Here is a 27,090-nt window from a genome sequence, read left to right on the forward strand (position 1 = left end):
ATCCCATTTGCTTATTCTCTCCAACTCTTTCCAAGTTCGATAGTTATCTGGGTCACAGGTAGTAGTTTCATTAACCCCTTTCCCCGACCGAGGTAGTGTAGGTAGGAACCAGGTTGGAATTGAGACCTCTCTAGTCAGTAAGTCGGGTGATCCCCAAGCAAATGACCCAACTCGTTGACCACAATTAGGCATGCCACCCAGTAGTAAGCCCGAATATTAGGGAGGGTTATGCCCCCATTTGTATTGGTTTCGCTGCAGTGTCTTTAATGCCACCTGAGGGTGCCCACCATTCCAGGGCAGCTTCCTGACTTCTCCCTCTACCATAACAAAGACGTCGGGGATCTTGTTGTAAGTATTTTGAAGGACGTCCAGGAGTCTCAGTAGTGAAATCATTTTGTACATGGTGGCCTGTCAGAGTTGGGCAATTTCGACTGGCGTAGGTGTGTCGCTCACCGATACTAGTTTCCCACCATCTCTGATCCGTTGGATGTAGTTCACTGGATCTCCAGTTGCTTTTTCTTTACCATCGGTGTCGAATCTTCAAGAGCTCCAATACAGTCCGTCCAAGCCCGATAGCGGAATAAAAACAAAGGAGCAGTTGCACATATACAATGCCTTGAGGGGGAGGAGAGGGGACACAAACATAAAGCTTCCTTGAGGAAAAGCAACTTGCAGAATCCAGGCCCAACACTAGATAGCAGGAGTATGCATAGCATGTGTATCTGCAGACAACACATGCTACAAATACATGTTTATAGATTACACTTAAAATGGCAGAGAATCCTTCTCATCTGATTGCCACCCCTTAGCTGCTGTTGATGAGTCTGAAACCCATGCTGATTGTAATGACAACGTTTCTGGAGGGTTGTTGGCACCAAGAAGGCTAAGCTGAGTTGCCAGACGCTCCGACCCAACAGATCATCGTAATACCAAGGTTAACCATTTCGAAGGTTCTGTGTTTAGTCAACCAAAGAATATATTCCAGACTTTGAAAGACAAATAATTCAGGTGACTCCACAAAATTATTTTATGCAGCAACTAGTTACATACTTAAATAAATATTACCTTTAGGAACTGGTAAATGTGACATCACTTACTCTTGCGCACTCCAAAACCAATCGATGGGAACGGTTCAGTGGATGGGATCTCTCTTATAGATGGAGGGATCTGGAACTGGAGATTGAATTGTAGAAAGCCTTGTTGCTGGTGTAGGAAAGTAGGATCCGCTTTCGTGGTTACCGCCACTTTTTGCTGGTGTCATTCTGTTTTTCTGACTGGGATCCTGCTAATCAGGACCCCAGTCAATGTGCTCTCTTCCTAAATTGGACTTAGTAAGTACTTTTGGTAGCTTCCTAATTTGCTACTGGTGTACCCTTCTATGCCTCCAGTATATGGTACTATGGTACCCAGGGCATAGGTATACCAGGGGTCTCCCATGGGCTTCAGCATGTATTGTCACCCATGAGAGACCACTCAAACTGTCACTACAGGCCTGCTATTGCAGCCTGTGTGAGCTGGTGCTAGCACCACTCACAACAGATCTAAATTTCCTTAGATCGGAGGTCACTACACTTAAAACCTATAAGTCATCCCCTAAGGTAGGCCTTTCAGTCTTGAAGGCAGGGTGCTTGGCTTATAAGTGTGAGGGTGCCGTGCATGAGCAGGACACACCCTACAAACCTAGGAGTCCAGTGTCCTTGTGAGTGCTGTCAGACATTTTAGACATATAGTGGACATCAATTCAATTACAAGATGTCTAACTATATATTGGCTGCACCAAAACCGGTCATGTTTGGTATCAAACCTGTTGGAATCCACCGACACAGATTGCAGTGTTGGATGTAAGATCCCATGTACAGGGAGGGTTCCCTAGGGAGTCCCCCTGTATTCCCGGCACCAGCCTTTCAGGGTCTAACAGCAAGCTATTGCTGCTGTCAACCACAGACACAATTCTGCCCTCCTGCTGCTGGTGAGCCAGGCTCGAGCATGGGGAAGGTAGAACAATAGGTTTCCTGTCACAGGGAGGTGTAACCACTTCCCAGAAAGGTCTTAATGTATTAGGCTGGGGGCGCTTGCCAGTGCCACCAGACTGCTTTGAAGGGCACATTTGGTGCCCTCCTTGAATACTCCAGTTGAAACCAGTTCAGGGTGCCATTGGCTCCAGCTCTGGCACGAAACTGGACAAAGGACATGGAGGTATCCTCCCCTCTGTCCAGCCCCTCCTCTGCTAGCGATCCCAGAATCGTCTGAATCGTCCCAACCCTTTCCCTGGGGTACTTAAGGGCTTACCTGTGGGTGGCACTTCAGATTCGTTGTGGGACAAGATTCAGATCCGAAACCACTTCATCTTCAACCGTCTGGGCACTTTGGACTTCGCTTTGGGAACCGAGACTCCTGCTGCTCCTGGTCTCGTCGCCCTGCTAGTCTTCTGCGTCGTCTGTGCCTGTGCTCCATATAGGTTCTTCTCCAGGCCTGTGGACATCTAAGACATCCGAAGGAATCTCCCTGGGAGTAAAGGAGTCACTCCCCTGCATCTGCAGGCACCACAACCAAGCTGACTGGTCTGCTGCTCCTGACGTCCCACGGACTCCAAGAGGCTCAGCAACCCAGTTGGTGGTTCTGCAACTCCCTCGAGTCCCGGACGGTCTTCTCAGCAAGTTTGAAGTCAGTATCCCTCATTGGAACCACTGGAGTAGTACCCCTGTGCACTGCATAGACTTGCTGTTGCCAAGGCTTGTTGACTCCTTCAGAGATCTTCGGGCTACAGGAAGCTCCAGCATCTCTTGCTACCAAGATCTTCGTCCTCACTGCATCCTCTGCACCATGGGCCTGCATTCTTGGTGAGCCGCTAGAGATACTCTGGCTGTCCTGTGCCTTCGGCCTGTGGGTCCTCTTTAGTGTCCCCTGGTTGCTCGGGCCTGCTCTCTCTCACCTGTACTTAGTAAGTCCCTAGGACCTTGCGGGTCCAGACACTGCACCTTCTTTGCTTTCCTCGTCTGCTGCTGCTGCCAAGGCCTGTTGGTGCTCCTGCCGGACACCGACCCCCTGGCTCTCAACTTCTGACGTTGGACAGCTAGTCAACGGCTCCTGATCTTGCACAGTGTCACCTGATCCTCACAGCTGCAGCAACAAGGGCACCGTCAACTCTCCTGCATCTTCCGTCATCGGTGGTCTTTGGTCTTCTGTGCCTCCGGGTCACTCGCGAGTGGCATAGACTCTGTCCCCCCTGTTTGAAGGTACCCCCCTTCGAGGATCCACCCATGGATTCCACCGGACACTTTCACCTTCATCGCCAGCGGAATCTTCACTGAAATCCTCCATTGTATTCTACGGTGGTCCCTTCGCACCGATGCACCTGGCTTCCCTCGTGTAGGTATCCTGGTTCCTGGGGTATCCCCGGGTGGGGTGACTCTCCAACCTTCCATCTTCCAGGGGGTGTCTTCAGGGTCCTCTGGGAAGGGTCCTTCTCCTTGAAAACTGCAACTTCCCTGTTGACTTGTTTTGAGCACGCGGACGTGTTTCCACTCTGCACACGGCCTCCGTGGGTTCTTGGATAGTTACCTTGAGTGGTTCCTTGGGTTCCTGAATCTTCGAAGTCTTCTGGGTCCAGACTCTGTTCGCACTCCACTTTATTAGTATATGGTTTAGTCACCACCTGGAGACCACTGTGTATTGGTGTTACTTACCTGTTCTATTGTTGAACTATTTTGTGTATATTGCGATTATGTCTCCAGGTAAGAGATATTGCAACGTGTTAGTGAGTGTTTATAATACATATTTTTATAACTACACTGTGTGCTTTTTTCACTTAACCTACACTATATGATTAGTACTGTTAAAAACAAACCGCTTTACACTCCTTCTGGACTTTCTATAGGTGTCTAACATAAGGGTTATCTGGATTAGTGCAGGGTGCTTCACTTAAATAAGTGTATACCATATACTAAGCCAGCCTCCTACAGCTGGGAAATGCTGTGTACATTGTAAAGTATTCACCAGGCCTTGTCCAGTGAATATATACAGGAACCTAGCTTTACTGTGTCCTCAATCCCTACTTGCTAGTGTGCTGTGGAGCTAGAACAATTCTGTGACTCTATCAAATCATTTGATAAAAATTTCCATTGAGGATAGTTGATGAATTGAAAAAGAATAACATCACCTTCATGGTTACTCCAGTACTCTCAACATACAGGTACAACACTACCTATTCGTGTGATTGGAAACTGTAGCTGTTAAAATCTGAGTTTGCATGACGCACCATGAATATGGGTATGTCATATGGGGTCATGCACCCTCCCCTGTTGTGCAGTTATAAAGGGAGTTGGCGTTTTTGTTTTGACTTGGGGATTAGCAAGAGTTTTGATAATGATATACAGTTTAGGGACTAGGAGCAACAATCTTCTACATCTTGGTTCTCTATGTGCCAGGTCTGAGTCTCAAGACTAAATCACCGTACTGGGGTTGAAAAATAGGGACTAGTGAAGACAACACTGCGGGTTCACAGTTGGGCCACCCTGGAGTGGATATGCCAATTCAAGTCTAATCAGTTCTCAAAAGGTCACACAAATGGACTTCCAGCACTTCTGATATACAATAAAAGTACTCAATAACAAGACCAGCATAAAGCTAGAGTTTTAAGTATGTAGTACGTCATCAGTTCTCACCAGACTACTGTGTTGCTCCTAATGGAAAACTTTCAAGTAGCTAGGAATTCGGAAGAAGGCAAAGCTCAGAACAGTCAGAAGGAGGAAGTCAACTAATCACTTGATTACCACAGCAGGAGGCGGAAATAAAAGAAAAGAGCAACACAAATCCCAAGTCTCTACAATCGGAGAGGGAATGAAGGAGGAAAACAATGTGGGGCATGAAATACTGACAGGTGAACTGCTGACCAAAAAGCTCGAACGCACAATGGTGCGAGGCGGGCAGGCCATTGCAGCATCCTCCTAAAGAGATGCATCTTTCTCAAACTCTTCTAATGTCTCTTGTAAATCCCCCCCAGCCTTTGCCATGGTCTGACCATATGTCTATTGAATTTTTCATACAGGCACCTAGTAAGACAACCAACACTATCCAAGCCACCCATCATCTTGGCAGACAATGGAAGAGAGTTACCTCGGAGGGCTTCATAGCCTCTTTTGCAGAGCCACGGATATCAGAATCAGATAATATAGAGGAGGCGCTTGCCAAGTACAATCTGGCAGTTTCTAGTGCTATTGATCAGTTAGCTCCACTGAAATCTTTCCCTAGCACGCCCAAGCATGCCTGGTATTCCCCCCCCCTACTTCGAGCTCAGAAACGAATTTGTAGGAAGCATGAAAAACGGTGGCGTCTCACCCATGATGAGGAAGATAGAGATTGGTTTTATACAGCCGACTTCCATGGGAAAATTAGGGCTGCACGGAAAGCCTTTATAGCACTACAATTAGATCAGGCTCAAAATTACCCTAAAGTGTGCTATACCGTGTTCTAAAGTCTTTTACTAACTCAAAAGCATGTGAGAACCCAGTGGCTCCTACACAAAAAATGTGTAATGACATTGGAACTTTCTTCACACAAAAAATAGAGATCTTTGATGAAATAGTTCAGTCAGGGAAGCATTCTACCACCACTATGCCTCCCGAAGTGCTTGTGCAGACAGCCACTCAATTGTCGGGAAGTTTTCCCCTGGTTAAGCAGGTAGAGGTAGAATCACTGATTCATACTGTAAAATCAGGGTTACCTCTGGATAACATCCGGCTAAGATCACCACTTCCCTTGCTTGTCATCTGTCCCCCTCCATTGTATATCTTCTCAATCTCTCCCTCAAAGAGGGTCCCTTTGGAATGGAAAGCAGCACAGGTGATGCCTATCCGTAAGAACACCAAGGCCCCGCTGACTGAGCTTTCTAATCTCCGTCCTATTTCTCTCCTCCCTTTCCTGAGCAAGCTATTGGAGAAGCACATAAACACACACCTCTCCAACCATGTCGAACAGACGGGTAGTCTCGGAATTCTCAATCAGGTTTTCGACCTAAATACAGCACAGAATCAGCCCTACTAGCGGTCACCGATAACATCAGGATGACCCTAGATAGAGGTCACTCCACAATTCTGGTGCTGCTGGCCCTATCCGCCGCGTTCGATACGGTTCCCCATAAGATACTGCTCAGGAGATTGGACTTCGAGATTTGGCTCTTCAGTGGTTGACAAGCTTATTATCTTCTCGTTTGCAGGCGGTTAACCTCGGTCCTCATCGTTCTGCTCCAACAGAACTGACAAAGGGAGTACCACAGGGCTCCTATTTAAGCCCGACTTTAACATCTATGTGGCTCCCTTGGCCAATCTGTTAAGGAGTTGTGGGTTTACTCCCATCTCCTACGCTGACGATACCCAGTTGCTCTTTCCATTTGCAAAGTTCACTCCAGTTCAGGCCACTTTCTCATCAGGAATGAGAAGCATCTCACAATGGATGAGGAGTAACTTCCTTCAGTGCAACGTGGGAAAGACGGAGATCACGCTTTTTGGTGAGGCCCAACTGTTGTGGACCCCTGACTGGTGGCCAACTGATTTGGGCCCCCCCCCACCCCGTTCCAAAAACCTGTGTCAAAAATCTAGGCGTTCGTCTTGAACAGGCTCTCACTATGAAGGAGCATGATGCCCAGACAGCCGGCTCCTGTTTTCATGTGCTGGGTCGGCTGCGCCGCATCCTCCCTCTGCTCCCTGACTCGACCCGCAAGACGTTGACCCAAGCACTTATTCGAAGTCGCTTGGATTATTGTAATGGTCTGTTGGTTTCCGACAACGAGGCTGCCCTCGACAGACTACAGGTTGTCCAGAACACGGCGGCACGCCTGATTCTTAATGCCCCCCCCCATGATTGCCTCTCGACCTTTGTTTTTTCAGCTCCACTGGCTCCCCATACGGGAGCGAGTGCAGTTCAAGGTCTGTTGTATTATATATAAGGCCTTGTTTAAGTCTGGCCCCACTTACCTCGCTGATAAATTCATCCCTTACACACCTCGGAGGTCTCTCTGTTCAGGATCCAAATCCCTTCTTGTGGTACCTGGAATTAAAAGGACCAGATAGGGTGGGAAGTCTGGGCCCCCGCTACTGAAATAAGCTTCCTTTACAACTAAGACAGTGCACGGACTATCTCCATTTTAGGAAACAGCTTAAGACCTCTCTCTTTTGTTTCTCAGTAGACCGTTCTCTACACGTTGCCCGTCCGAGCGCAGATACACCCCTTCGGGTGTCAATTCTGGCGCTTTACAAATAAATAAAATAAGGCACCCCAGCCGAACTCTTACTTGGCTGGAGCCTCAGCAGCCATAACTGACCTTCCAAAGTTTGAAGGAAGAATGGGATGGGAGGCTGGAAGTAGCATTGAGTCCCATCTTGCCCACAAACCTGGTTATGGCATGCTGCATCCCGACTGTGTGAGGCTAGATTCCTATCACAGGAAGAAACCAGCATTTGCAATGCAATAGGTCTCGCATTTACGCGAGTTTGAGCTATTTACATTACAAATGACAATACCTTTTTTTTTTTTGTTCTGTTCTGGAGGTTTTTGGAAGAGCTTCTGGTACAATATGGAGCACCATGGGCTGCAATTTCACACTCCACGGAGCACTGGCCTTAAAGCGAGCACTCCTCTCCCTGGACCTCCCTCCCCCCCCCCCCCCCTTATTTCTTTCCATATTCTCACCCGTGTTCCCGCTCTGTTGATGAGCCTGCTCCGGCGTCAGCACCCCAGACAGAAGAGGGGGTGTGCTGTCACGGTGTGAGAAAGTGCCAGCTTTCTTGCATGGCATGCCCCCACTTTTTGCTGTATGTACTTTGACTGAGTGTGCCCTGGACTCCTGCCAATCAGGTGCCGAGGGCCACATGTCCGCCCCTGGTAAATGGTACACCAGGGCCTTGTGACCAGGGAAGGCCTCTAAGGGCTGCAGCACTTATTGTGCCATCCTTAGAGGCCCTGTACCCTAACACAACCACACTGCCCTTGCAGGCTGAGTGTCTGGGTACAAAGCAAAACCAAGAGCCGACATGGCACACATTCCTGTGTGCCATGGCCACAACCTTCACTGCCCTGGCATACATCAGCCACCCCTCTAGCTGGGTGCCCTATGCCAATGGTGTGGGCACAGGAGCATGAGCCCTGTGTCCCTACAGTACACAGGTCCATTCCTGCTCACTGTAAGTGCAGTGCTGCCATGTAAAAGTATATGGTGCTGAGAGCTCGTCAAACACGAACTCCACAGCACCACAATGGCAACACTGAAGAATGAGAAGTTTGGTATCAAACTTCCCAGCACATTAAACCCGCACTGATGCCAGTGTGGGATTTAATGTACAAAGCACTACAGAGGGCATCTTAGAGATGCCCCCTGAAACCTAACCTACAATCCACGTCTGGTCTGGGAGGCTGCCTAGGTTGCCACACCGCAGACATGTTGCTGGACCCCTGAGTGGAGAGCCCCCGCTCTCCTGGGCCTGCAACAATGCACATCCTGGGTGAGGTGCTAGGTCTCCTCCCCCAGGATGGGCAGAGGGAAGCTTCAAGGGCCTTTGTGAGCTTCTCCAGGCCACTTGCTGTACCCAGTAAACTGGCCTCCACCGGTTCTGACCCCCACTCTGGCGGGAAGACTGGCTGGAAACCCCAAGTAAGGACAGGGGATGTGCCAGCCTGCCAACCCCACCCCTCAGGTGGGGGAGGCGAGGTGAAGCAGATATCTTGAAGATGGGAAGCCCTGCCCAATCACGACTAGGCTACTGCCCCCGTCCCACAGGAGAGTGGAAGGATAGGGGGTGTACCCACTTCAGGGCACAGGGCAGGGACCCATTGGTCCCTGCCCTTGCCCTACCTGTAACTCCCCTAAATCTAGTATTTAGGGGCACACTGAACCTTCCTTCTTTAGATTCCAGATTCCGAAAAAGCAATGAAGAGCAAGAAGAAAGAAGACCTGCCGTGCAGCTGCTGAGAAGAGGAAGACACCAACTGCTTTGGCCCCAGCCCTACCGGCCTGTCGACCCCCGAACCTGCTCCTGCTAAATACCGGCACCTCTTGTGGCCAGCAACCTCACAAACCCCGGAGGACCTGGCTACCTTGTGACTGAGCATCTGGAACTCCCATGAGCAGTGGCTCTGCTCAAAACAAGTTATTAACCCCTGGCACCAGCCCGGAACCGCGAACCCTGCACACTCTGCACCCGCCAAGCCTGGCCTGTGCCGGAGTGAACAAAGACCCTGAGGACGTCCGTCCCCCCGGCGACTGTGACCCCGAAACCGGCACCCAAGGACTCACCTCGACGCTCCTGACGATGCCTGCAGCCCCAGAACCAGGGACCCCCCCCCAACCGCGATCAACAGACGGTAAGATTTCCCGACACCAAAAGGCACCCCTGTACCTGGCGCCCTGCGGCCCACTGTGCCTGACTCCTTGGTACCTACCTATCCTCCAATTACCCAACTTACCTCTCGAAGTGGTGGTGGCACCTGAAGACTCTTCGTCCCCGAGCTTGCAGCCTTTGTTCATCCTGGAGCTTTCCCATTAAAATCCATTGAGCGCCTGAAAGCTCAAAAGCACCCTGCACCTAGCCACCCCAGTGGCCCTGGCAGTGTACCCTCTACTCCTACCTACTTCCCTATTTTCCCTGAGCAAGTGACCAGGAGCCCAGCTCCCACAGCCGTGTGGCCTGCTATTCAGCAGTCACCAACCAAGGCCCGCCTGCCTCCCACAGGATAACATTGGGCCTAACTCACTCTGCACCCGGCCGCCCAAGTGCCGCTGAGGGTGTCACAACTGTACCAACCTGACCCTGGGAGACCCCTGAGTCTGTGCCCAGAACCTTAACTCTGCCAGTCGAGTACTTACCCAAAAGCCGATAACCCAATTTTCTTCCATAGGGTAACATTGACTGGTTTCTTCTGAAATTTCTTCTAAGTGTGGAGTTTCTAAAACTTAAAATATTCACCTAAAATCACCCGAGTAACGAAAATGGAAATACTCACCTGCTATTAGGAGAGATCCCAGTGCTGGATATTTGAGCCCAGCACTGACCCTGAAAAGTACTCGCAACCGTACTTACCAATAACCCAATTTTCTTCCATAGGAAATCATTGACTGTTTTTCTGTGAAATTTCTTCTGTCAATTTTTGCAAACTACAAATATTCTTTAAAAATCATACAAACTGTGAAAACTTAATTACTTACCTGTTTTAGATAGAGGTCCCAGCACTGAGCCTAGGAGCCCAGCCCTGGATTACAAAAGTAACGAGAACATACTTTGCCTGTAACTTGAATTTTCTCCCATAGGGAATCATTGACTGTTTTTCTATGAAATTTCTTCTAAGTGTCAACTTTTAAAATAGCAAAATATTGCCTAAAAATCACAACAGTAACTAAAACGAATTTACTCACTTGTTTCCATGACCTGTCCCTGGACTGAATCTAGGATCCAGTCCTGGAATTAGAAAAGTAATCCTGAAAGTAATCTATTGCAATTAACTTAAAATTCACATTGAGCTCAATGTATTATTGTGTTTGAAATTGTGTTGCCTATTGCAACAACCTGTAGCTATTACCTACAAAAGTCAATTGCATATTGCAAAAGTATTTAACTAAAGCCTCTCATTCTGAGAAAGTATATTTTGATACCTATTGTTGGTTCTAAAATAAAACAACCATATATTTTGTATACAAACCATTGGCCTAGAGTTCCGTTCTTGAGTGTGTGAGACCATTTGCTGACTGAGTGTGTGCAACAAATGCTTTACACTGTCCTCTGATACTGCCTTACTGCTCGACCAAGCTACCACTTTAGAGAGTAAGGTTATATCTAACTTTAACCTCTGCCAAACCTCTGGGGACTGTGGACTCTGTACACACTGTACCTATTTGGGAACAGAATATACAGAGCCACTTTCTCACACACGGACGTAGAATGTGAGGTCCCACGTGTGCAGCTCTTTATCCGGAGACGGCACTTTAACCTCCCAGCTTTACCAGAGGGCACCGGGCGCGGGCACGCGACAAGCCAAGGACCCTTTGCAGCCTCTCTCGGGGCAGGGTGACACTGTGGAGGAGGCACTTGTGACACAAAGGGGTTGCAGGGAGAGGGGGCGCAGCCTGGGGGAGCAGGCCAGAGTGGGTGAGGGTCTACAGACTCCCAGCAGTGCACGGGTGCGCATCTGCAGTCACACACCTAGACAAAACACTTCACACATAAACGCAAACAGAGGCGCATGAAACAGGCCAGCTCCCTCACGCACACATTGGCACTCAAAAAAAGGCGCGCGAAAACATGCAAAAAATCACCACGTGCAGTCAAGAACAAATAGCAAACACAAACGCAGGCCTGCTCTAGACACCAACAAGCTTGCGCCCAAACCAAGATGCATGTGTCATGGGCCAGTAATCCACATCATCTAGAAATACATTGCACACCACATGTAAATGCAGACTCCGACACAACCAAATTCAAACAAAAGCCCACGTTCGGGTAGACAGCAGCACACACACCTGCAAACAAAAGCACACACGCTTAGAAAAAATGATCCATTCACATACCCAAAAAAACATACGTGCAAGTGTATATCCATACACATAAGACACACAGATACGCCTAACACAAACACATGGGCACAACCAAATACACACAAACAATGCACTTGAAAATACAAAAAGGCACAACACAGACAATCCTCTTTCAAATACAGGCACTCACAATTACATAATTGAGCACGCACAGTCACTGCAAAATAAATAAAAATGAATGCCATTACACTCACAGACATAATTCTCACTTCGGTGCCTACTCGAATCATGGGTTCACACTCTGCAACTCTGGGCAATAGCTTGCTTAATCTCCACAACGGCCCCCCCTGCGGCGGGATGCCTGGCTTTCACCTTGGGGATGCCCAGTATGGGTTATCTCACAGGGAAAAGCCAGGACGGGTTCCCAATGCAAGCGCCGAGATGCCCAAGGGTAAGTCGAGCGCTATATAAGAACACACATACATACATACATACATACATACATACATATGGAACAGAAAAAACACAAACTACTACCAAAAGGCACTCACAAACACATGATGTCGTTATAGGGCACAATTAACATCCCTACACACAAACTCCTGCACCTGTCAACTCATTCGCTCTCACTCTCTCTCTCTCTCACACATACACACACACACACACGCAAATGCTGAAAGTTAAAATAAGGATACTTAGATATGCTTCTCCCATACTTCACTTCAAACACAATCTTAAAGCATGCACATGCACTCCCAAACACACCAACAACCACACACACCGGCCCCGACACGCGCATCTGCAAAGACAACTAGATAATGCATGCTCCCACAATCGCCAAAATTCCAAGATCCTATATTATACATATTTAAATATTTATTCATGCCCACACACTCAACGCCGTGAAGTTACAGGTATGTGCACATACACACACACACACATATTGTCGCACAGTGCTCACGTTCTGCTTGCACTGTGCACACATTAATGTACTGTAACTACACGCACACACAGACACTCACACATGGATACCTACTCTCACTATGTACAAACATCCACAGTGCTGTACCCGGGTCCAACTGCACGTATACATTCAGGGATACCGGGAGCACGCGGGCGCCGTAGTGTAGCCGGACCTGCACTGTGGCACCACTCTAACCCCGGGTTATTCCTGAGGTAACATGAGGTGGCTCGAGGACACGCCCCTAAATAGTCTGATTCCCTAATTATTATCATGCCCGAGAAAGGGTGCACACCAGCACACGGGGGGGGGGGGGGGGGGGGGGGGAGAAAAGGGTGGAAGGTCGTTTCGACAAGCAGCGACCAGCGTAATTTGAGAATTATGACCGCGGCCCACCCAGCTTCGTATGTTCGAGAACCCGTTAGTCCACACCAGCACACGGGGGGGGGGGGGGAGAAAAGGGTGGAAGGTCGTTTCGACAAGCAGCGACCAGCGTAATTTGAGAATTATGACCGTGGCCCACCCAGCTTCGTATGTTCGAGAACCCGTTAGTCCAACCGTCTGTGTGAGAGGACTGGCAAGTACCAAACTTTAGTGATTGCAAATATTTTTTGACATAGACAATTTAAAAACGCAATATGTCAGATTGCACGAAATTTGCGTAAGAAAGGATCTGCTGTAATTATTATTATTTTTGTATGTGTGCAGGGTCTGAGTTTTGCACCAGGGGCAATGCAGTAACGTACACCACTAACAAATATGACGTTTACATGTTGCGTCGCTACATTCCGGAGAGCGAGTCCATCGGGGATAACCATGTACTTCACAGGTCACACGTCAGTAAACTGCTGTTGCATTCTTTTCCAACAACAGTTTGCGAATTGAGGGAAACATCTAGAAGGAGGGAGTCTGTGGGATGTAATGACTTGTACTAAATGAGGGCGAGCACTCGGAGTCCCACATCCGATACATTGAACTTTCAGTTAAACTTGTGGGGGGGGGGGCGGCTGTCTGAGGGGTCCTGAGGTAAGGGAAGGACGCGGAGGTAGGAACCCAAACACGCATCTGTAAAACAATCACAACAAACTATAAAACAAGCAATTACATGGGGAAAACAAGCAGGTGGTTCCGTCTTTCCCTGCAGAGCAGCTGGGTTTCACAAAGTGGGTCTCTCAGCAAAGACCCGCAGCTCCACTCCATGGCGTTCTCTGCCCCGCCTTCTCAGAGCATCCTCCTTTGAGACACGTACCCACTTCCTTGTGTGGGGCCCTCTGGCAGCTGGACACTGACAGACCCAATGAGAGAGCTGACTGACGCATGCTCCAGGCGTGAAGCCAGCGTGGTTGCAGGACGCCTGGTGCATGCTCCTTCACGGCTCTTGTGAAGACATTTCTTATCCGCTTGTTAAATAAACAAGCTGATAAGAAATGTCTTCACGACCGATTCAAAGCAGGAGAGCCAGTCCGGCTCGGAGACAAAGGGCGTGAATAGAAAACCCTCATTTCCATGGCAGGCCACCGTTAACCTTAAACGGTGACGCCGGCCAAAGGAAATGAGGGGTGGGGCTTAAAGCCCTATTCTGAAAGTCCTCTCCTACAAAATCTCTTGCAGGCGAGACCTAAAAAAAGGGAAAAAGAGAAACCAGCTTCAGGCCAAAAAGGTTCCTTAGATTCCTGTTCTCATATTGTGCAGAATTTCTCTAGGAAGCCTAAAGAACAGAATGCCTGCAGATGTTTGTAGAGTATCCTACGAAACAGGCCTGTTTTAACAAGCACAGTGTGTAGAACCATGAAAGCTGCCTTTGCTCTAGTAGTGTGTGAGACAGTTGATGCAGGGTCCTTTCCATGCCTGGGTGTAGCAGTGGGAGATGCACGATTGAATACATCTGGCATGAAGCCTTTGCTACAGCTCATCGAGCTTCATTACCAAAAAAGAAACAAATGATTGATTTGGAAAAGCCTGTATCGGATAGCAAAGTAAAGGGCTTTGGACAATACGAAGATGTCTGGGAGATAAATGTACCCATCTAGATGGAAATCATTTAACTTTTTGGGAACAAAGCTGGGTTGAGTTCGCAACACTACCATCTTCGTTTGGAACACTGTGTTTCATTGGCACATAGGCCATGCAGCCCAGTAATGTGCCCTGCAGATCCGATGGCAAGTAGGAAGGAAATGTGGCTCTGGACTTGATCATGACTACACTGATATACAAGGGCAAGTCTCAGCTCTTAGTAGGGTGCTGATAGTGAAAGAAAAACTACAACAGCTGGTTCTTTAACATCTTATTGGTGATGGATAAGCCTTCTTCCAGTTTTTAGGTCTCGCAGACCTGAGTTGCAGCGCGCATGCGGTGCTCACGTCTGCGAGACATATCAGAAGGGGGCTTGAAGCCCCGCCCCTTATTTTCATTGGGTAGCGTCACCATTTACGGTAAACGGTGGCTTTCTATTGAAAATGAGGCTTCTGTATTACCGCCCTTTGTCCTTTTGGGACGGCCCATTAGGACTGGGTCTCCTGCTTCACGGCTGTCGTGAAGCAATTTCTTATTTCAGAGGCGTGTTATGTAAACAAGCCTCTGAGATCCAATCCTGATGGACCTCCCAAAAGGAGCCCGGGCGCCACGTGTTTATTTTTGCATCGCGCTTTCACTGAAAGTGAAAGCACGATGCAAATATAAACAGCGCTATGGCAAGCGCTTGTTGTATTTGTGAGTGGGAGAGCTGGAGCGGGGGGTGGGGTGGGGGGATTCTAACGCAACAGTTAAAGACCACTTTTAAAGTCCGGGTGGTGGCGGGGCGGTGTTGGATAGAACGGTCTAATTGACGGCCCCTGATAGGAAGTGCTTTTGTACCGGAGGCTCTGATGTGAGGAGAGGGACTCGCGCGACTCTCAGACGTGTGTGGAGAGGACGGTGAAGGTTGTATGAAACTTCCCCAAATCCTTTTGAGTAGAATAATGCTCCTTAGCGGTGTGAGCTTGGTCGGAATCTGCGTCTTATTCCGTTCTGCCCAGTGTCCGCACATCCAGCGAACTCCACAGCTGCAGGGAGCTGACGTGTAATCTGTGCAACTATACAATATCATGCAATCGGTGGCAAATACCGAAATAATGCCGCACTTCACACCGGTAAAGAAAGCACTTGGCGGGTAAAGCGAGTGATTTAACTGATCATTTTTGCAGAGTCGCGAATGACTGGTGTTGTGAATAGAAATGTACACTGTCTCAGAGAAGGCGCAGTACCTTTAATGTGAAGTCGGCACACACGCAGGGTTTCACACACATAAACACAATTAACACAATACATTTGATGTCTACAAACGCTGTATTTTGATAATGCGATTTTAAATACTTTTTCAAAGTTGATTTTCTTTCACACGCTTTCAGTCGTGTTCTTTTTAAGCGAGCACCTGTATTTTGCATTGGTACGGGTTTGTAAGGCTTCATTGTATTCCTTTTATTAAGACAGTGCTAAGATTCATGTGACTATATGATGACAGTTAGGATAATATTTTTAACTCAACCGCACTATACGCCATGTTTTAAAGGGCGTGCTTTTTTTACACTTGCTCATAGAAACACTTCAGACCTTTCACATGATTGGTGAAAGGCTGCCCAACTTCCCCTGATTATATTCCTGCTGATCATGGCTGCAGAGAGGTCAAAAAATACAAAAATTACTGAAAACGACAAACAAAAAGGGCTGAATTCGATGTTTTCCTGTTTGTATTCCAAAATCAATAAAAAGCTGCTGATGGATACTGGCTCATAGTTAAATAATAAAAGATCAATGAGCACAGGACGGCACCTCTCTCTCTCTGTCCCTCTCTATCTCCACCTCCAGCGAACACCGCTTTTACAGGTCCTTCTTTGTCCCATTTTACAGGTCCTGCTTTGTCCTGTTAGGTCATCAGCACTGACGTCCTTTTACACTGCCAGGCACTGATTGCATTAGGATGATCTCAGGCATGTGAGCCCTGGGATGCGTAAAGTTCCAAAAAGAATTCACAAGCAATATTGTGCACTTTGAGTGTTGGGGATTCCCCAGATAGTCAGTGGGGGGATTACTGGTGAATGTGAGGTGTGTAGCACATTTTTGAGGTTTCATCTAGGCCTGGACGGAGTTTAGCGGAACTCTGCAAAATGACCCCAAATAAAGCATTAAAAATGCAATAGGCATTTTATTAAGTTAAAGCCATTTGCTTTGCTATATAATACCATTAGCAAAGCAAATGGCTTTAACTTGAAGGCGAGACCTATTGCATATTCAATGCTTGTTTCCTTCAGGTGCCGATGGCCACAAGGTGGGCATTGCAATTATCGAGTTGTACATTGTGATGCCAACAGAAGTCTGGAGAAAGACACTGTATTATCTACCTAAGAGGCAACTGGGTAATGATCCCACAGAGGCTAAGCAATCACAACCACTTACTTATGTACTGTGATCTGGTGAAAAACCTCGCGATAGGTGCTGCTGAGGCCAAGACAATCAAGGCCATCAGGAACCAGGTGCTTAAGTTGGGCGATGGTAAACCGTGCAGAATCTTCCCTCGCTCCATGGACAGTAAGTTTACTCTCTTTGGAAAATGTGAATGATCTCCTAGAACCACAAAAGATGGCATATCTGAACCTAACCATCAAATCAAACCTTTCCATGGGGATTCCGTACGATTGGGCAGCCACTAATTAGACTGGTTGGTGTTCCCATGAATGTGGACGTGGCGAAAATGTATGAAATGCATTTTTTTTTTTTTGGGTTGTGAACCACATCAATTTAAAGAACCAGTAAGAACTAAAACTAGCTGATGTTCCATAGTCTCACAGCTCCAACTTAACAGCAGAGCTGGAGTCTGTGTACCTTCCTTTTTTGAGTAGGTAAGCTATGGTGTAGTCTGTGTGTTCTTATCTCTGTTCAGAACCTGGCCACTAGAAGGAATGCTCTTTTGGCTAACCTGACTGCCTTGAACTTCATATGGCAGGAGTGGATCAGGTTTGTCCCGCAAAGTGATTATGAATGGGTTCTGGTGGAATTCCAAGTGGGCATGACCCTGGGCTATGGCAGAGACCCTCACAAAATGTTTAGGGTCATTTCCCCGCCAATATGGGGTTGGCAGGGAAGATGGGTGCAATGGAATAAGCTAGAAAGGACTGACCAGTAACTGGTCACAGTGCTTTGCCAAGTGAATCTCCAGGCATTGCATGTAGTGCCAGTCAAGACTGGTACTGAATGAGGGTGGTGGGCGAGGGGTTTTTTAAAAACTAAATAGCACTTACCTTATAAGGCTGCCAACTTTCCTCCATCATAGTCTGCTTGGTCTGGCTGGAACAGGAAGCACAAACCGGCTCCCCTAAGCTAATTGCAATGCTAATAGTAGTGGGGCGATGCTCCTCCGCCTTAGTGGAGGAGCCACCACTGTGTGGTGCTCGATTTTACAAAACAGCCATGATGCATGATGATTTGTCTGATGGCTATACTTTCTAAAGCAGTGAAGGTCTTTTAAGGCTACAAGTGTCAGAATGACCCAGATGAACTTGAGCCTCTGGTGGAACAAAGGAGGATATTGAATAATGTAGAGCGAATGCAATGTTGAGTAGGACCCAGAGGACAATTGGCAGATTGGACTCTGGTAGCTACCATGATGAAGCCCTCATCAGACAGTAGTCCTGGTAAGATAACAGACTTTCTGAAGACGCAGAAATGAAGAGCTCAATCTTCGTGTAAACTCATTCCTGCATTGAGGATGGATCGCATCTTCCCTTAGTGCTACTATTGGTTAGTCCCCATGAAGAGCATATACTTCCTGAAAGACTGGTACGATGTGGGTCCTGTGCTATGTGCATTACTGATTTGCGGATCGTATACAATTCTGCTGTTGCCATAACCCTTGGTGGGACATGTACTGCATTTGACAAATTTTGCTCTGCCTGGTGATGGCACTAACCTGTTAGGTAGGTAGCTTCCACCGTCCCCTAAACACTTTTTAAGGATATGTTCACTGAAGATAAATGTGTTAAAACAGCCAGACATAAAGCCTGAAGGTTGAAGTAGTGATCCCATTGTTTTGTTTGAAAGGGAATGGGGAAGATGCATATTATTTTCAAGGGTAGATCCACCATTGGAAACGTTTGTCACAAAAAGGGGTTCTAATTTTCTAGGGTGGACACACCAAAAAGAGTTGGGGAATCAAACCTGACCCGAATTACACTTGATCTTGGCCTCTTGGTTAATCCATCGATGTGCAGAGAGGTTTGCCAAAAAAGTTTGATTTTCTTTTACATAAATTGTTTATTGAAGAGTTACCAACATTGTAATAAACTAAAGTCCAATGCCAAATCTACAACTCACAAGATGTGTCCCATTCCCCATTCCATGCAGGCACCATTTAAGAAGGAAATTGATAAGTTAATAGAACTAGGGTTCATAATACTTATTGAAAATTCAAAATGGCTTGCACTGGGGGTCATTACCAAGTTGTGAGGGAAGGACATAAGACTGTTGACCTTCTTGATTTAAACACCATGATGACATTCATCGGCTTCCCCACATCCATATCATATTTTCTTTGATTATGGATGCAACCTGCTTCAGTGTGCTTGATCTTTCCTCTACCTACAACTAGGTTGAGCGGCACCCTTTATCGCGCCACCTTACCTCGTTTGTCACATCTGTGGGTACTTGCTGCTACATGTATGCTGTTTGGTCTAGCCTCGGGGCGGAAATATTCCAACCCAAAATGCAACATGTACTACAAGAGTCATGAAGTGCTCTGCTTCTAGGACTGATATTTGGAGCAAACTAAACGGACCACAGGCACACTTGCGGTAGGTCTTATGTTGGCTCAAGCTGGCAGGACTCACCATAAAGAGGTGGGGTCTGTGGAGTACTTTGGCCACACCACATCTTGAGACGGGATTAGACCCTAACTGGATGTAGTTGAAGCTATTCTCAAAGCAAACGCAACAAGATGATGGACGGAGTGCTGAAACCTTTCAACCAGTCATCCCCAGTCAAGATATCTGGGTTTAATCCATTGTTATTTTGTTCACTATGCCACCCCAGTTTGGACCCAGCCATATGCAAATCAGTCTTGAGCCTGCTTTTCATGGGAACAGTCCAATCCGAACTACCAGGCCCTCCCTGGACCAGAAACAAGCATTCTGGGACCGGTTTCGGGGTTTCACCCATCATCAGCCAGGCTAACGTGAATCCAGGGGGCACAGCAAGCAAGATCTCTTGACTGGGGGTGAGTGGTTGAAAAGTTTCAGCACTCCTTCCATCATATTGTTGTGTTTGCTATTGTTAAAGCTCCTGCCCCCACAAACAAAGATGCAGAAGTCCTTATGGGCCATGCAGAGTTCTCAACCAAATTTGTTTAAAATGTTGCTGTTAACTGTCATTATCAACTGACGTGAGCTGTCTGACTAAGGTGGGAATAGCTGCTCCTTTGACCAGACTGGTGTTGCCGAATAAATCTGTTCTACTACCTAACAGAACATGGATTTGTCATGGTTTTAACACAATCCGTGGCAATGGATGGGGAAAGAAAACTGCTTGTGGTGCACACATGCCCTTTAGTAAGGATGGGAGCGAATATTGCGCTCCACTACATTTGAAAGTAGGCATACAAACTCTAGTTTCCAGTTCTGGGATCTTTACAATTAAAGATTAACTCGACGTGGCCTGTTTCCCAAGTTCATACCCTGAGGTTCATTAAGGATCTGGCATCATCCATATTTGAGTGTGTGTTTCTCCAAACCCGTTTGGCTCTAACTTTAAGAAAAGTATGGATCACTAAGAAAGTGGCAGCAATCGCAGAACACACACGTGTGTAGTTGAATAAAAAGGTACTCGTTTAATACCAGCACACCTATGATCACATCAGATTGTGTTTCATTCTTTAAATATCCCTATGCCATAGTGAGCGTGCAAACACCGAGAAATGGGACAGTATCGCATTGTCAACAGGACTGATTTTTATTTGCTCTAGCTGTTAATGCCTAACCCCATCTTGCATCCTCCTGCACACATACAAACACAATGCAAGTTTATCATAGGTGGCCTTCATAACTGGTGGTTTTTCTCCTTTTTAGCATTTTCTTTGGGAAGAACAAAGTGATGATGGTGGCACTGGGAAAGGGTCCGACGGACGAGTACAAAGACAACCTGCACAAAGTGAGTGCTGCATCCCCACCACATAGTGATAGCGCTGTTTTCCACACTGCAAGTGGCCCCCTTTCCTAGGAGGTTGAGTTAGTTCACCAGCATCACCAGCTAGTGCTCCTGCAGAGTGTGAATGAGTAAAGTGGTCAGAAGTGTTTCACCTCATCCAACCTCTGCAGCGACAGTGTGTGTTTGTATGTTCAGATCAGTGAGTTCCCTTACCTGTGCATGGGTGTCTGGTCACTGCATCCTCGCTGTTTGGTGGCGGGGAAGGTTACTGCACAACCCTCAACTATAGGGGCAGGGTAGTTTATTCACAAAGCCACCACATGAAGCAATACATATAAGAAACTACAAGCTTTCAAAGCAAATGTTCTGCTGATTTGGGGGAAAAGGCTAGTGCTTGAACAGCCCGAGGAGACGTAATTGGGCATCCCACAACCATTTTAAGGACAGGGGGTATAGTACGGCCGTCTGATAAGCCAGCTTTTCAGTCTTTGCTCTTGTAAATGTTGCTGCAGCTTGGACTGCCAGAGCTGTGGCAGATGTCTTTGCATTGGCTATGCCTAGGAAACTCAGTAAAACATTGTAGTGTTTATTCAAGCACATTTCATATTCAGACTACTGAGGGCCATCAGCACAGCATTACATTGGTACAGAGATCATGTGCTAGACAACATGGAGTTAAAATTTTAGCAGTTCTGGAAACCAGCGTCCTTGGGGGATCCATTAGAGGTCAACTTGTGTTTGATGCTTGGACTGCATTCTGACTTCATTTTTGTGTTTTTTCTTTCCTAAAGCTGAGCAAGTGCCTGCGAGGGGAAGTGGGTCTCTTATTCACGAATCGCACAAGGGAAGAAGTGAAAGAGTAAGTACAGCACACCCCACAACTTTCAGCCGCCTTCTCCAGCAATTGGCCATTAGCTGCTTTTTCCCTGTTTGCTACAGAGGTCCACCTTCCCCTATAAATTGTCTTGTCTGTCAATAAAAAAAGTTCCCCCCATGACCTTGTTTGTCAGTGAGGTAATTTTACTCCACTTCCCATCTCGTTTCCGATTTAGGTCACCAAACTCCATAGTTCCTCTTTCTTACCACCACTCAAGCCGTGACCTTGTCTTGCTGAAGTTCCTCCTGTGTATTTGTCTGGAAAAGTTGTTTCTGGCGCCGGCCACTTTAGTCTTCCATCGAAAGCTAATATTTTTTCTCCTTTGGCTTTTTGTGCCTGAGCCTTATCTTCTCCCCATTGGGGATGTTGCTTGGGCACATTTGTGGCCTCCTCTTCAGAGGACCACCATTTTTCCCACTCCGTGGCCTTTTCTGTAATTTTTTCTTTCTTTATGGCTTTTACTGTTATAGAAGCCCTTCTTCTGTTGCCAGTGGCATTCTTCTCCATTCCCCGCCCTCCAATCCTGCCTCAATGTACATGATTAAGTATGGTTCCTCTTCATTCTCAGATGGTTTAATCAATTCAGAGAGACTGACTTTGCTCGGGCCGGGAACAAAGCCATGTTTGATGTGACTCTAGATGAAGGTCCGCTGGAGCAGTTCTCCCACTCCATGGAGCCACAGCTACGGCAGCTAGGTCTGCCCACTGCTTTGAAGAAGGGTGAGTTCAAGGAGCCAGTATGAGGCATCAGGTTGCATGCCGATAGTGAACAGGATGGGAATGGAGGATTGAATGTTGGTGTGCAAATGCGGTATGGATTTTTTTATTTGTTTTTTCCTCTAAAGGTAAATGCACTTTGGTGCACTTGGTGACCCACTCACTACCCTAAAGAACCCTCCTCAAGCTGCAGGTGGTTCGAGGAGGTGGTGGCTGTTGACCATTGATGGGCAGGGTTTGTGGGACCAACCGCCAAGACTAGATCTTCCCTCAGTAACTGCAAATCTCTATCTGCCTTCCAGGTGTAATAACACTGCTATCAGATTATGAAGTATGCAAAGAAGGCGACGTGCTTACCCCTGAACAGGCTCGCATTCTGGTAAGTTGTATGGGGGTGCCATCACTAGACACTGCCCAATATGCTGCTTATCTGCAGGGTTGTGTTTTCAACATCGGAGTGCTGTATCGTTTGGGTTGCTGAAATAATGTGAGGGCAGTGCTGATCTGCACATAGGCCAGAGTTGGACTAAGGTGGCATGTGGCTGTAATTTTGTGGAGATGAGGCAAAGGTGTTAAGGCCAATAAAGCTGTAGGAGCAGTGGGACTGTGGGGAATTGTATGTGGGCCAGCTGATTGGGGTAGTTTGAGTCTCTGGTGACAATGGGACTGCAAGTTTTGCAATTGGAGACGTCAGATTAAGACCGTGTTAAAACCATTTTATATTTCTCTGTGCAGAAGCTCTTGGGCTACGAGATGGCAGAGTTCAATGTCTCCATCAAGTGCATGTGGAGCTCTGGAAGTGGGGAGTTTCAGCAGTTAGAGGAAGATTCAAAGGAGAAGGCAGCAACAGATGAAGAGGACATGGCGGATGAAGACTGAATAGTTCTAGCAACATCCGAGCTGCAGAACTTTCATAAATGCTGTTGATATCGGACTGCTGGTGCATTGAGGTGGTTCTGTCGCAGAGGCGTAACATGTTTGTTTCGGACACCCAAAAAAGCCTATTTCCATTTCTGGAAGGGCTGCTGCTGAATGAACAGTCTGCTACATGTCCACAGTAACCAGTCTCATTCCCGGCGTTGTGCGTACCAGGCAGTGTCCACAGGAGTTGCAGAATAAACTTTCAGAGGTGGAGAGAACTTTTGTGCAATTAAGGAATTCCTGCAGGAGTTTGGCCTTGCTCAGCAATAAATTTTATATATAAAATCATGTTCTCTTTTTGTGAATTCAGGTCATGTGCTTGGGGTGATCTGGGGTTTTGGCGGCGCTGCATCATCTGAAGATACTTTTGCATTCAAAGTTTGTCCTACACCCCATGTGATTCTTGCAAAACAACTTCTGCGTGTTCTCCATACTTGCAAAACCAGGTGAGTGGAACTCCGAGTCCCCCCGCCCCTGCACCCTCACCCCCCATATCCTAGCCATAACCTATCACAATAATTGAGTTTCCTCCACTGGTGGGGGTTCTAACATCAGACCTCGATAGTCCGCCCAGCGTCTCCAGATCTTATAGTGCTTGCGTGGGCATCCCCTGGCAACGAAGATAGGCTGTTCCAACCCCATACAAAAGTCCAGCCCATTCTTCCATGCGGCCAAGGACTGGGCCCTAGGTGCCTTCCATGCCCTGGCGATGTCCCTCTTCGCCAGCGTGAAACCCAACAGCATGAGGTGTCTCTTGTAAATATTACCACCTATCCCCTCCATGACGTGCAGCAAGGCCAATTGTGGTGTGCATGAGAGCAGTCAAACACCCCCCTCCAAAAACGATCCAAAGACAGACAATGCCATACCGTGTGAATGAATGTGCCCTCTTCCTGCCCGCAGCGAAGACACTCGGGGGAGGTAATCAACCCTGCCCTCCACAAGCGGACCCGTGTATAGTAGACCCTGTGACGGTACTTGAACTGGACAAGGCGGAGTCGCATAGCTATAGCCGCACCCCGCGGTGCAGCCAGGGCCTCCGTCCAGTCCTCCTCCTCCAATGAACCCACGTCCTCCTCCCAGTCCCCCCAGAGCTTCTGCAGTGTAGAGGAGCAATGTATAACCAGGGATTGGTATATACGGGAAATTTTCCGGTCTGGCAAGTCTCCCATGAAAACCTTTGCTTCCAGTGGACTCAATTCCGGCAGGGACTCTAAGCCCGCTAGGGCGGGGGATAGGGCATGCCGAAATTAAAGGTAGCGAAAGTACTGGGACCGTGGCATATGAAACTCGGCCTGAAGATCTTGGAAGGATTTGAGTGTCAGACCCCTCATGACATCCCCCCAGTACTGAGATGCCTATATTGTCCCACCCCCGAAACCCCTGCAAAGTCGCCAATTGAGGTAGTCGCCCATTGTTCCAGGTGGGGGGGGGGGGGGTCTCCCTAGTCAAGGTATTCCACCAACCCATCCGTCGCAGTGCCTGTCTCCAAATCAGGAATACCACCCTCGTAACAGCCGGCAGAGAGCGCCTCAAGGGCGCAGAATATAGAATTGTGTGTACTGAATAGTGCCCCATAAGCCATCGCTCGACAGCGTATGCTGGATCTCCTCTATCACCGTACCACCACTCGTTAAGGACCAATAGATGCGAAGCTTGGTAATACGATACGATATCAGAGGACGCCAGCCCCCCTCAGTATGTTGACAAAAAACATGAATGCAGAGCTACGCGAGCCTTACCCCCCCCTCCCATAAGAACTGCCCAAGCGTTGCATTCACTTGCCGGATCCATCGGGGCGAGATCTGATGTGGATGGTTTTGCAGCTGATAAAGGAGCCCCACCATTTTGAAGATGGCCGACCTGCCATACAGTGATAGGGACATACGAGACCAGGACTTAATGTCTTCCCGGGTCCGTGCCCATACAGGAGCCAAATTTTGCTCCCAGGAGATCGCGGGGACATCTGACAAGAACACCCCTAAATATTTTGGTCCCCCCACCGCCCGCTGAACCGAGGGGATCCACGTGCCCAAACCAGTCTGCTCTCCCAGAAGCCATATTGTCGATTTGCAGGGGTTCATATAAAGTCCTGAGGTCTCTCCAAAGATCTGCATAATTTGCAGCAGTCGTGGCCCCGTCCTATCTATGGCCGTATGGAAGAAGAGGACATCGTCCACATACAATGCGATCCTGTCAGACAGGCCCAGGGCCCATTCAAACCCCCGAACCTGCGCCTCTATACGCACCCAAGCAGCTCCATGGCTAGCACAAACAAATACGGGGACTGGGGGCAGCCCTGCCCCGTCCGATGGAGAAGGTAGAGGATGCTGCCCCAGCCACCCGCACCGACAGGTCTGTGTATAGGAGCATGAGGTAGGAGAGAAAGCGTGGCCCAAAGTTGTCGTCTCAACAGAGCAAAGAGATGAACCCAGCTTAGGGAGTCAAACGCCCTGTCCATATCGGCCAATAGAAGCGCCGCTGGTTCCCCCAACCGCCGGGCAGCTGCTATCGCCACATGCGCTCGCCTAATATTGTGCCTGGTTGCCTTCTGGGGCATAAATCCAGCCTCATAGTGTTTCCTTTTGAAATATTCCAGTATATGGTTGATCCCTCTTATTTTCCAGTCTATATCAAGGACTTGCAATGGGTGAACTCTTCAGAATTAATGCTATAGTGCTACATGTACGTTTCATCTAATGAATACTTTTCCCTCTGCTGACTTTCTATCTTTGAAAGATTTCACACCAGTAAGCGATATTTTGGATGCATGGCCTCTTGATAACTATGACAAATAAATTCCAATTCTTACTGAACCACTGACCGTCCAAACTAAGATTATGTACTGGTATCGGTGTCCAGGTAGTACTAATTAGAAATAAGGGAAGGGCAAGAGCAAGTGGTTGCCTTGCAACTTTTCTGCGACTGCACCCCTCTCAAGGATGCAGCAAGGCTACTTTATCAATGGTGGGACCATCAACTGAACCAAAAACTAGTTGAGATCTACTGAACAGTGCTATTTGCAGGACAAATTCACAAAGTCTCTCAGAAATCAAAACAACATGAATCTCCATGGGAAAGCCATTCTAGCATCATCAGGAAAATCAGCATGCTGCCAAACATCCTCTTGGCCTAGACCTTCATCCACTCTGGAAGCACAGGTGCTTCCTGTCCTATCGAAGAATTAAAACCGGACAACCTATTTTGCATAACCACAAACTCCTTCTTGAACTACTTGTTTTGTACTTGTTGAGTGGCCTTGGACTAAAATTAATTTAAATTCTCCAAATACAAGCCTACCTCCAAACAAAACCCCGTCACATATACCCTATGTAATATAATCCTGAACCGTCGTTGCTTTAAATCAATTATATTAAAATGTTTAAAAAGACTCCTGTTTTCCTTTCTTGAAAAATATAATTGATCAACAGTTTCATATTATGCCAGAGACCATTAACTCGGAGGAAAATTAAAACTTAGATTGCCACCCCTTACTCGCTGAAGGCATTTTAGCAATTCTCCAGGAAAGAGTATCTGGTAGTGAAGACCTTGAAAGGGGAAATCTGCTTCTCATTCCTCCAAGAGAAGAGTCTTGTGCCGACCCATTTATTCTGTAGGTCAGGAAAGTGCATGAACTCCTGCCATATCCTCCTTCCAAGGAGAATGGAAAGTGATAGTATGTCGACACTCCCTGATGTGGTCAAACACACCCTTGGTGCCAGTGGGTTTTGAGCAGAAAAAGTTATTGAGTTGCTTCTATGTGCTGTGGCTGACTCATTACAAGAGATTCTTTATTAATGGTGATCCAAAATTATTTTCCTCTTGATCCTGGTAACTGCAGCTCCATACGTGTATTACAGACTGTCCTGTAAACCCATCCATCAAACATTTTATCATATAAGGTGTATTTACCTTAAAGTTAGGTAT

The 27,090-nt window shown here is 47.5% G+C and overlaps 1 protein-coding gene across 1 annotated transcript in view; it reads left to right on the forward strand.

Moving 5' to 3' along the window:
* Nucleotides 1-23,448, forward strand: part of MRTO4 (MRT4 homolog, ribosome maturation factor) — a 41,735-nt gene extending 18,287 nt beyond the window's left edge. Inside the window, exons 4-8 of the mRNA XM_085609068.1 lie at nt 20,570-20,651; nt 21,440-21,507; nt 22,094-22,245; nt 22,545-22,621; nt 22,978-23,448. Coding sequence (XP_085465194.1) covers nt 20,570-20,651; nt 21,440-21,507; nt 22,094-22,245; nt 22,545-22,621; nt 22,978-23,121 — 523 coding nt within the window. The 3' untranslated portion in view covers nt 23,122-23,448. The remainder of the gene's footprint in view (nt 1-20,569; nt 20,652-21,439; nt 21,508-22,093; nt 22,246-22,544; nt 22,622-22,977) is intronic.
* The last annotated feature ends 3,642 nt before the right edge of the window (nt 23,449-27,090 follow it).

The sequence above is a fragment of the Triturus cristatus genome, chromosome 1_2 (genome assembly GCF_964204655.1).
Source record: "Triturus cristatus chromosome 1_2, aTriCri1.1, whole genome shotgun sequence".
In the NCBI taxonomy this organism is placed as follows: domain Eukaryota; kingdom Metazoa; phylum Chordata; class Amphibia; order Caudata; family Salamandridae; genus Triturus; species Triturus cristatus.